Source organism: Triturus cristatus, chromosome 8 (genome assembly GCF_964204655.1).
Source record: "Triturus cristatus chromosome 8, aTriCri1.1, whole genome shotgun sequence".
NCBI classification, from domain to species: domain Eukaryota; kingdom Metazoa; phylum Chordata; class Amphibia; order Caudata; family Salamandridae; genus Triturus; species Triturus cristatus.
In genome coordinates, this window is record NC_140591.1 from 734852835 (window position 1) to 734865286 (window position 12452).

Sequence of the window (12452 nt, forward strand, 5' to 3'; positions counted from 1 at the left end):
GACTGGGGAATAACCCTGACCACGTAATAAGCAAGAGGACGGGACAGGGATTTGCCTGACAACCACTATAGCCCTGAACTCAAGGGGATTGTTTTGTTGCCTATGAATGTTGTTAATCCTTTGCATGTGTAGAGTTAGAAATAAAATACTTATTTTCTTATAAAAGAAAGTATTCGACTAGACATTGATTTATTCTTCGTGCTGTGAGCACTTTGAGTAATGCGCCCTGTTAACTTACCTGTACCTATACTTTCCCCCTGAGGGAGCCTTTGACTACTTATCCACGGCTACCACTGAGAGTCAATTGCAGAAGGGGTACCTGGCCCAGTTACTCAGGATACATACCAAGTCAGGCCACAAGACATTAGGAATAAAAGGCCTCAATCACCCCAGTTGGGCCCAGTAACTGCTGGGTGCCCTGTGGCCCTCTGAAAAGGGTTCTGACACTAGGGTCTGAAAATCCGAGATGACTTGTAATATTTTTATCATATATCGCAAGGGGTGCATTTTTCCTTATAATAGCTAGTTGCACCATCACTTTCCCCCAAACCACTTAAATCCTTGGTGACTAGAACATTCATGTGAAAGAGAGAGCATGTTTGCAAACATGAATAATCAAAATAAAATCTCTAGTGCAATGTTAAACACATCAAAAAGGCTGTTAGTTATCTGTTGGAAAAAATATATTAGAATAAGTTTAATACAAGTCCATTTTTTAAACAAAAAAATGAGCGGTTGTTCACAGAATGTGTAGAAACATGAAGAAAGATTCTAAGTCTTCTATAGATACCATAAGGAGTGCAAAAAATGAACATGTTTCATAAATTTCTCCATTCTGCTTGTCACTATACAGCTAGGAAAAAACAGATAAGAAAAAACAAAAGCAATGTTTTGTTTTGTTTCTTCAACAGTCGCTTTAATTATGCTATGTGACCTGCGTTTTCAATTGACATCAAAACTCAACTATAATAAGTTATTACAGTTGAGTTTTAACTTCATTTCTTTATAATAAGCTTCTAGGTTTGTCACGAGTTGTCTATTATAAAGAAATTAGAGACAGGTTTTTATACAGAGAATGCAGGAACCCATGCATTATATGTGGGTTAAAGTACCCCTTGAAGTACATTATAAGGATATTGTAAGTCTCGGAGGAGTTTCATGACCATATAGAGGAATGAGGCTGAAGGCCAAGTTCTGTTATAAGGTTATGAAACTCCAAGGTGACTTGCAATATCCTTATCATGTACAGCAATGGGTACTTTATCCCATATATTACATGGTCACACCATCACCTTTCCCACTCACCACTTAAATCCTTGGTGTGTAGCTCTTTCATATGAAAGCGAAAGCATGTTTGCAAATTTGAACAATAAAAATAGAATCTATTGCTCAAAATTAAACACATCTGATAATCTGTTAGATATTTGTTGCAAACAGATAAAAGAAGCAGTTTAACAATAGGCAGTTAAAAAATGCAGTAGCTTGGCATGTGTATAGCCATGCAAATAGATGATAACTTTTCTATATTTACCTAAGGAGTGCAAAAAAGGCAAGTTCTTAGAAATACCTCCTTTTTTCTTGGGAATGTAAGCTAGGAAAATAGAGCAGAAGGAATAAAAGGGACCTTTCCATTTTGCTATAAACATCTACTTTAATTGTGCTCTGTGACCTGACCGCCCTGCCTTTTCCCTCAGCTGATGCCTCTGGCGGCAGGCATTGTGATGTCAGAACGCAACGCAATAAGTTAGTAAACAGATGAGTTCTGGGGTCATAGAGATGGATTTGTATACTGGCATTGCAGACTTCGGTGTATTACAAAGAAATTAGAGACAGGTTTTTATACAGGGATTGCAGAATCCCATGTATTGTGAAGAAATTAGACAGGCTTCTAAACAAAGATTACAGACTCCCGTGTATTAGAAAGAAATATAGAAATGTTATATGAGGTACCTACCGCACTCCCCACACAGAAGGCCGTGGGCCACGCACTAGTTCCATTCACAAGAGAGATGTTTCCAATAAACGTCGGCGCGCCCAACCAGACCGAAGACCTGATGACAATTCCTGTGGAGCAGAAGAAAAGCTCCCGTCAGAACCGCCTGTTATTTACAGCGCTTGGACACAGGCAAAAGGTTCAACTTGGCAGCACTACAGCGAATTCACAAAGACATATTTTGACACTGGACAAGCCGGAATTAGACCATTGCTAAATGAACATGTAAGCACGGGAGGCCCTCAGCGAAGGCGTATCCACAAAGATGCTACAAGTACACCTGTTATTTCTGTGGTTAAACCAATGAGAAGGAACGTCTGCTGCAGCTGGGCACAGGGAGTTCGGTTTATAAATGTAAGGCATGGAGAACACGCTGGCATGGGCCTGCCGCTCGGCCATGAGCCTTCAGCACCTCTGGGATAAAAACAGCTCCACAGCCGTCTCATGACCGACGTGGCCGATGCTACTAAGCCACTAAAGTTTGCTTCCTGCCCCAGCAGAGTAGATGTTAAATAAAAGGTCTAATTTCTACCCAGGCCGAATAAAACACACAATATGCAGAAATGTATCGGTTTCAACTAAAATTACGTTGTGCATTTGATGACGTGTCTTCAGGTGAATAGCTTTCACTGGTGCAGTAGGTGCAGTGGCGCCAGGGCACAGGGATTAAAGAGGCTTAGGGAACTCAAAGTTATCACTATATTTTATTACACGCCTTTGGTGTTTTCCGTCACTATATGTGACTCCTGTCATGCTGCATTCGTTCTCTAAATAAGTGAGTGAGTGTGAAAACGAGTTGTGCACGTGAGAGGCGGTAAGGAAAGCGCGGAGTTAGCCAAGGAGAGAGTAATACATAAGGAGGTGTGGCGCACTCAAAGTAGCACATGATCAGCACGAGAACTCTGTGGCACGACTTTCCCTGATGTTTTAAGAAGTTGAATTAGAAACAGAGACACTACAGGCGGGCGCTCGTGAGCAAAAAAAAACAACCGATTGCATAACCGCACTGGGTACAAGTGTTAGATTTTCAGTACGAGTGTTAGCTTTTCAGAATAGCATGCACAAAGTGCAAAATTGCACTAAAGAACAACAGAATGGATGCAGAATATCAAAAGGAGTTAGGTGCACGTATTACAAAATAGCGCAAAATAGAATAGTTGTAATTGCGCACTTGCATGAATTAATGCATATAGTAGAATCTTAGTGCAGCCATGCGTTGGCGAATTGCATTAGTGGTGAGGGGTGGGGATGGCCCTTTGCCTGGTGAGTTAAGCAGGAGCTGGGGGTGCAGTGGGGTGACGGAGGCGAGCTGCGTGTCTGCCCGGTGCGCTGGCCTCTTACCCAGACAGCCCAGCAGGTCACAGACGCAGACCATGAGCAGGATCCTGGAGGAGGATGAGGCCCGGGGGTGGCTCGCGCGCCCCAGCTTGCGATAGCTCATCTTCTTCTTGGGCAGCAGCTGCAGAGTAGTAAGCAGCAACCCCAGGGAAGCGCTGGCCAGGCACAGCCCGTTGAACACTTCCGGCCTCGAGGTCAGCACCAGGTGCGTGGCCGGGTCCCGGTTGGGGCAACAGAAGGTCTCAAGGCGAGGGGAGGCCATGGTTGACGGGGGAGCTGCGGAGGAACGAAGTCCCGCCGGCTGCCTGCTCAGCGCGCAGGGGAAGGAAGAAAGAGGCGGCAGGAGCGGTGAGGTAGGGAGGCACCCGCCCTGCTCATTCCTGTCCCGTCACCCGGCACTGAGCGGGATCACGGGGAGCAGGGCTGCCGATCATGTGCTCTAAATCCCCCTCGGGGAGCGTCTCCTGTTCCTTGCTGCTGGAGGAGGGGGCCGGGGCTGAGGCTGCGCGTGCTGCTGGGCTATTGTGAAGCTGTCTGTCCTGCTCCTCAACTCCGACGCCAGAACTCCGTCACTCTGAGGCCATGAAAGGACTGGGTGCCACCCCGCCTCTTACGGGGCTGAACCACACGTCCCAAACGAGGATGTTTTGTGTTGTATGTGTGTCAGCCAACGAGCACTCAGGAACACTTCACGCACTAATGAGACCCGCGTGCCAGTTCCTCTTTGAGCGAATTTGCTGCAGGGCCTTTGAAGGCTGTCAGGACAGAAACATGTGATCTAAGTCTTCTCTATTGTCTCTTTCTGCGTTGTGTATACTTGAAGTATATTTATGTCAACGTATGTTTTTTTCCACGTATCAGGTAAATATTTGGAAAATAGAATCTCACTCCATATGTCTACACATTCTCAGCCAGGGCGTTTTAATCTTTACTTTTGTTAACTCTGACTTGTGTTAAACTAATTCTAATATATTTTTGCAACAAATATCTAACAGTTTTTTGGTGTGTTTAATTTTTATGTAGATTTTCACATTTTGCTCTTCATATTTACACCCAACCTATATCTTTCATATGAAATAGCACCACACAAACTATATAAGTGGTTTGTGAGATAGACTATTGTGTTACCATAATTTATAAGGAATAAAGAATCGCCTGTCATACATTATAAGGATTTTGCAAGTCACCTCTGGGTTCCATTACATTATAAAGGAGCGCAGCCTTTTTTTTTATCAACATCAGAAAACAATGTAAAGTAATACCTTTTTAGGTCTCGGCTGGCGATAGCAGCGCACATGCGCTGCTCTCGGCATTCGAGAGCTTCTTGAAATCAATACGGCTGAGGAAGGGGACTTGAAGCCCTGCCCCCTTTTCCCATTGGCTCGCATCATAGTAGGCTAAACGCTGGCATTCTATTGTTAAGGAGGCTTTTTAGTCCCTCCTTGTTGCCGCCCTGTCCTCTTTTGGCCCCGCCCACCGAGACTGGATCTTTTACTGGCTGCAGTACACACACTCCTTTAATTATTAGCTTGGCACTTTTTTCCCCATTTGTGTAATGTGTTGCAATAACAATCGGACGCGCTTGTTGCCCTCGGGTGAAAAAGAAAACTTACCTCTGCAGCAGTGCCACTCATCACTGCTTTTGAGGTAACTTCAAGGAGACTCGTTATAGTTCTTTCAGTCTCATCATTTCAGAACGAAAGCATTTTCAATGTTATATAAAAGGAAGCCATAGTTGTTGCTGATTTATCTTACACAAACAACAACCACTGGCAAAGCCAATAGCCCTGGTGTGGTGTAGGTGTAATGTTACTTTCTTTATCAGTATTATATATCTGTATGCAATGACAGAAGCAGCAAAATACAAGTTGTCGTACACGACCACCAGCAAGGCTCCGTTTAATGGCGCTGTGCGTCTTAATCTCCATGTCTGTCCAGCTGCAGGGTTGACTGTGGCGTTACAACCAGAACTGCAGAATTTGGAATTTGAGAACCATGATGAATCTCGGCGTGCTCAAAATCCTGTGATTCTGGGCACATCACTTCTCCCCGTGCCTCAAAACATGAATGTGATCTTGTGTAATTTAACCGGTGCTCATGCACAGTGATCCAATATCTTTGTGTGGAGTTCGCGCTATATAAAACTGCAATTAATGCTACTCCATCATGGTTTTACATTAGTTTTCATCTTGTTCGTTGGCCTGCTGGGGTTGCCTTCCGTCCTGGCTAATCTTGCTTGTAGTAGCGTGCGCAGAGCTCTGGGCCTCTGTGTGAACTGACCTGCACCAAAACGGACTCAGTGTCGCCGTTACTTGTCCTAGTCCCCCACAGATGCAGGGGCACAGCCGGCTAGGGCATGCTTTTACTGCCAGTGTTGTGTGTGCTGCGTGATCACGAGTGCGTCAGGAGCTGTGGTCCCTGCTGGGTTCCATCCTCCTACAGGTGAGAGCCAGGGCTTTAAGTGGGCCGGGTCCTGCCGGTGCTCTGCACTGGCAGTTCTATAAAGCAGTTGCCAAACCGGGTCTCTATCGAGCTCTCCATTTTTGCCCTCGGGGTGAAAAAAAAATCTTACCTCTGCAGCAGTGCCACTCGTCACTGCTTTTGAGGTAACTTCAAGGAGACTCGTTATAGTTCTTTCAGTCTCATCATTTCAGAACGGAAGCATTTTCAATGTTATATACAAGGAAGCCGTAGTTGTTGCTGATTTATCTTACACAAACAACAACCATTGGCAAAGTCCTTGCTTGCTGTAGGTGTAATGTTACTTGCTTTATCAGTATTATATAGCTGTATGCAATGACAGAAGCAGCAAAATACGAGTTGTCGTACACGACCACCAGCAAGGCTCCGTTTAATGGTGCTGTGCGTCTTAATCTCCATGTCTGTCCAGCTGCAGGGTTGGCTGTGGCGTTACAACCAGACCTGCAGAATTTGGAATTTGAGAACCATGATTGAATCTCGGCGTGCTCAAAATCCTGTGATTCTGGGCCATCACTTCTCCCCGTACCTCAAAACATGAATGTGATCTTGTGTAATTTAACCGGTGCTCATGCACAGTGATCCAATATCTTTGTGTGGCGTTCGCGCTATATAAAACTGCAATAAACGCTACTCCATCATGGTTTTACATTTGTTTTCATCTTGTTGGTTGACCTGCTGGGGTTGCCTTCCGTCCTGGCTAATCTTGCTTGTAGTAGCGTGTGCAGAGCTCTGGGCATCTGTGTGAACTGACCTGCAGCAACACTGACTCAGTGTCACCATTAGCTGTCCTAGTCTCCCACAGATGCAGGGGCACAGCCGGCTAGGGCATGCTTTTACTGCCAGTGTTGTGTGTGCTGCGTGATCACGAGTGCATCAGGAGCTGTGGTCCCTGCTGGGTTCCATCCTCCTACAGGTGAGAGCCAGGGCTTTAAGTGGGCTGGGTCCTGTCTGTGCTCTGCACTGGCAGTTCTATAAAGCAGTTACCAAACCGGGTCTCTATCGGGCTCTCCATTTTTGCCCTCGGGGTGAAAAAAAGAAACCTTACCTCTGCAGCAATGCCACTCGTCACTGCTTTTGAGGTAACTTCAAGGAGACTCGTTATAGTTCTTTCAGTCTCATCATTTCACAACGGAAGCATTTTCAATGTTATATACAAGGAAGCCGTAGTTGTTGCTGATTTATCTTTCACAAACAACAACCATTGGCAAAGCCAGTAGCTCTGGCTTGCTGTAGGTGTAATATTACTTGCTTTATCAGTATTATATATCTGTATGCAATGACAGAAGCAGCAACAATACAAGTTGTCATAAACAACCACCAGCAAGGCTCCGTTTAATGGCGCTGTGCGTCTTAATCTCCACATCTGTCCCGCTGCAGGGTTGACTGTGGCGTTACAACCAGAACTGCAGAATTTTGAATTTGAGAACCATGATTGAATCTCGGCGTGCTCAAAATCCTGTGATTCTGGGCACATCCCTTCTCCCCGTGCCTCAAAACATGAATGTGATCTTGTGTAATTTAACCGGTGCTCATGCACAGTGATCCAATATCTTTGTGTGGAGTTCGCGCTATATAAAATTGCAATAAACGCTACTCCATCATGGTTTAACATTTGTTTTCATCTTGTTGGTTGGCCTGCTGGGGTTGTCATCCGTCCTGGCTAATCTTGCTTGTAGTAGCATGCAGGGTTAAAAAAAAATCTTACCTCTGCAGCAGTGCCACTCGTCACCGCTTTTGAGGTAACTTCAAGGAGACTCGTTATAGTTCTTTCAGTCTCATCATTTCAGAACAGAAGCATTTTCAATGTTATGTACAAGGAAGCCGTAGTTGTTGCTGATTTATCTTGCACAAATAACAACCATTGGCAAAGCCAATAGCCCTGGCTTGTTGTAGGTGTAATGTTACTTGCTTTATCAGTATTATATATCTGTACGCAATGACAAAAGCAGCAAAATATATCATTCATAGCTATGACTCCCTCATTTTCAATAATAGGCCGGTCAAGTGGTTTGTGCCTATTACAATTTACGCTCTCTTTTATACAATAAGAATTCACTATACAAGTGCTAGTTACTAACAACCGAGCCTACTGTTTAACCTGAATCAAAGGAACCTGTTAGAACTCTAGTTCTCATACATTTCTTTTCAGTACTAATGTCCTGCTTTTACAAAATATTACTGATTCTGCTGTTGACTCCTCTAGTGACTGGCACCAGCATACTGCATCATGGTTCACATCTGGATTGTGGGCCACAGCTTTTTCTTCTGTGCTGGAGAATATGCTAGAATTGTCGAATTGACAAGGATGTAGGAACTCCACACGTAGACATTACTTGAGTTGGCCACAGAGATATGGAATGGCATTGACTGTTACCTGTGTTTGAAAACATTTCAAATTGTGAGCAAGCAGACCTCATGATTGTGCACTGTGGTAGCAACAACTTGGGAACAGTCACAGTGGTTAGACTCAAAGCTCAAATAAAGGAGACCTTGGCGCTGTTGATGTCACTCTTCCCTCACACTGCCTTTGTGTATTCCAACATATGTCAAAGGCAGAAGTGGTAGTACTCCAAGCAATTTAGCTCAAAGAATGAGAAAGCCTGGGAACATGTCAACACAGCAATTTCTTCATTTCTCTGTGGCCATGAACGGGCTCTACATACCAACATAAAGTCTGTTTTGTCACGGCAGGTCTCTACCATCGAGATGGAGTCCATATCACAGTAGAAGGGAACAAGATCTTCCTTAACTACATCAAGGAATGTATCCAGTTCTAGAAAACACACTATAAGCACAACGGTTCTTCTCGAGGCCATCCTACAGTCCAATCATACCAATTTTTCATTTTAAATACTTTGTGTTATATACACTTTACTACCTCGGGTGTGGATAAATAACCAAGTTTTCCTTGTATTTATCCAGTACCTTCTAGAGTCTCACAAGCCCAATTCCACATTACAAAAAAACCCAAATATCCCAATATCACTTTTGAAAGAACATCTAACGCATGTATAGTAGGGTGTTCAAACAACTTGCCAGCGGTGAGGGCCGAAGGATGTATAGCAGATTTGAGAAGAAGACTGATGACAAGGGGTTATACAAAATCGAATCTAGACAAAGCCAGTAACAGAGTTCGTAAAATGAAGTGAAAATATACTTTGATACAGAAACCTAAGACCCAATCACAAGAGAGATTAGATTTTGTTTCTTCCTATAATACACACCACAAAAAGATTTTTAAGATTCTGAGCAAGAATTGGAGTCTCTTAAAGTGGGTTCCAGGTTTAACTAATTGCATTTCAGACAAACCAATGGTAGTATACAGGAAGAGTCCAACCATAGGAAACATAATCACTAGGAATTACCTGGAACAGGTGCGGGGCACAGGCGGTATTTGGTTACCGAATCAGCCTAAAGGTTTTTACACATGTGGGTCATGTATTATCTGTGATTATGGTATGAATCGCATTAAGAACTTTAAATACAACACCAATAGGCAATATTGCCTGAATGAATTCCTTAATTGCAACAGTTGTGGTGTTATTTCTGTTATCATCTGTGAATGTAGGCAAATTTATGTGGGGAGTACAAAGAGAGGTTTGAAAACTAGGATTCAGGAGCATCACCGTGCTACCCTGAATGGTGACAGTCTATCAACACATTAAAGACAGTCATCCGGCACTCACTAGTATTAAATTTCATGGAATCCAATGAAAAATACCTTGAGCAAGAGGAGGTAACTGGGAGTTGAAGCTTAGGGAGGAAGAGGCCAAATGGATTAGTAGACTCAGGTCCGTAGAGAAAGGCCTTAATAGTGATAATGAGTTCCATTACTTTCTGTAAGAGGTAGTTGGACCCGAAACCTGACCACGAACACTGACATAGAGCGGAGGGCGAGGACTTACTTGAGGTATAGAAACTGATTGCAGGTGGGGTTCAAGGGGGGCTAACACTCGAGGCATACATGCTGACAGGACCAGACTTGGGTTGTGCGCTAGGATCCATTGGAATTTTAGATGAGACTTTAAGCTGTTGACTGACAGCTCCAACTTAGCACTGACACAGTTATATTTTTCTGCAGTGTTGTCGCATGAGATTAGCACTTGGTATTATGATTAGTCTGATGATATACAGTTAGAGCGTGGAGCTTCCTGTGATTATTGTCCCACACTGTTTAATTTCAAGCGTCGGACAAGCAACACAACTGTGATGTTGCATGAATTGGACACTGTTACATTATTCTGCAGTATTGTTACATGAGATGAGTACTTTGTGTTGTGGTTGGTTTGATGATATACCGTTAGAGCATGGAGCTTCCTGTGATCATTGTCCCGCACTGTTGGATTTTAAGTGTTGGAGAAACTACATAACTGTTATGTTGTATGAATTTGGATTGAGATCGCTGAAACAGCATTAATTTGTTTTGGTTAGACTACTTTTCCTCTCATTATGGGAACATTTTGAGACGAAATAGGCTGAGCATTCACAGTCCTCAGCGGGCGAGCGCAGCGTAGCATGGCTGATTTTGAGTGATACAAATAGGGGCAGGACGTAAATAGCACATCGGATAGAATTATGGATGATTGTGATACGTGACAACTATTGAGAATCAGTTTGATTTGGTGGAACCGTGATGGGATAGCGCGGGTACGATGGACATAGGTTTTCATCTGAAGAACGCTCTAGGAAGACATTAGCCATGCCCAAGGCCAGGCAGTCCAGGCAAGGGGCGGAGAATATCCTTTGAGAGGTGGGGCGACAGAAGGGGTAGATTTGGTGTTTAATAGAGACATTTTTGTGTACAAATTGATACATCAGCTGTCGCTATACACGGGACAGGTTTTTGGAAGTGGGGACATGTTAGCTGGGAACTATGCCGCCACTCCGTGTGAGGCGAAGGCTGGTGACGAGCGGGTCTCTATGAGTGAGGACCGAAGAGGAGACACGTCTTAATTATGCAAATTGAATAGACTTGAAATGTCGTTGCCTGGTTGTTTGTGCTGAATATAAATAGGAGGACGGACTACAGGCAAGTCCACAGGACGCAAGGGGGATTACCTTTTAGGTCTTCACCTCAACATTGACTAAAGGGTGGGGGGGGAAAGGTTTGAAAAAGAATAGCGCTTTCCCATTAGTTGACATGCACTCGAGGTGGACTTGAAGTGGACGCTACTCCTCTGACAACACGGGATGGATTCAAGGGATACAAAAAGATGTTTAATTAGATGTTAAAGAATGCTGTGCACCCGTGGGGTATGCCGTAAATTAGGATAGGGCGGAAAGGGAGATGGTGCTTAGTCTAAGGGTAGCCTGAATTATACATCGATAACTAACCAAATGAGAAGTTCCGGTTTGAGAAGTTAGAGAGGCATGTGATCTTTACGTATATATTTTTTGTAGATAAGTACCTTAACATGGGACCTGTGGTCTAACCCCAAAGAGGCAAAACAGAAAACGCGTTTACGTGAAGTCTTGCAGTAATGCCTTAATGTTTAAACAGGGGGATCCACGCTTGACACATGGGAGGAATGTCATAGGCATCATTTTTGCTATGTACCAATTGTGATTATGGGGTTGATGTTGATGTGAAACACATGGAGCATTGGATATCTGGCAAAGAGGGTCTTGCTATGAGCAGACCATGGGTAATTCGAGTATGGGGGTCTAACAGGACATGTAAACCAGGGGCAACAATGCTTTGCTGAACAGAGACGGGTTCCAAGGATATTGTTGTTGTTGTGAAAACTTTTATTGCACTAATGGTTAAGGAATAGAATGGATATAGGCAGGGAGTCATATTGATTTGTCAAAGGAAGGACTTAATCATGTTTGTTTTGCATTTTTAAATGATGGTTGAATAATATTCACTGATGCACATGTCTTCTAATTTACAGCCCTGATGATGTCCACATTGGGTGAAACGCATCAACTGGATTGTTTTTTGTGATGTTTTCTGGATGAAATAATGGATTTATGAAATAAACAACGAATTGGAAATACATAAGGACTCCCTATTGACTTACTCTGAAGTGTAATGTCAAATGAATTATTACAAAGCACTTTGCTAAATATTTGTGCACTCCTTTCTGTAGGGTGTGTCAAAGTATTAGCCTCCTCACACAGACCTCATCACATGGCAATAGTCATAGATAGTAGGGTTTGGAGAAGGACTGGTAGCTCCACACAGACAACTTCTCAGGGTGACATGCGTGCATAATAGGCTGGGTCAAGGGACTGGCTTTCTGCTCAGGGTGTTATGGGAGGGATTGGCCTCTCCACTTACACTTCTTTCCAGAGCGACAGTTTTGCATAGTAGAGTGTTGTGAGTTGCTGGCCGCTCCACTCACGCTGTGATGAATGTGCGTAATAGAGTGTGGTAATAGACAGGCCTCTCTGCTCATGGTGTGGCATGGAACTGGCTTCTATGCTCAAACCATTTTCTAGGGAGACAGGCTTAGCTAGACTATACTATGCACGACTATGCCTAGTCCCTCTCTACAACCTACTAGACACACCTGTCACCCTGGGAAGAAGTTTGAGCATAGAGGTGAGCACTTTGCCACATCCTAGTACACACACAAATTGCCCTGGAAAGTGTTCTGAGCTGAGTGGACAGCCCACCGCCACACCCTTCTATATC

The 12452-nt window shown here is 43.9% G+C and overlaps 1 protein-coding gene across 1 annotated transcript in view; it reads right to left on the minus strand.

The window, feature by feature from the left end:
* Window positions 1-3991, minus strand: part of GPR143 (G protein-coupled receptor 143) — a 350633-nt gene extending 346642 nt beyond the window's left edge. Inside the window, exons 1-2 of the mRNA XM_085622133.1 lie at window positions 3335-3991; window positions 1955-2064 (exon numbers count right to left, since the gene is read on the minus strand). Of these exons, the coding sequence (XP_085478259.1) occupies window positions 1955-2064; window positions 3335-3593 (369 nt within the window). The 5' untranslated portion in view covers window positions 3594-3991. The remainder of the gene's footprint in view (window positions 1-1954; window positions 2065-3334) is intronic.
* Window positions 3992-12452: the final 8461 nt, after the last annotated feature.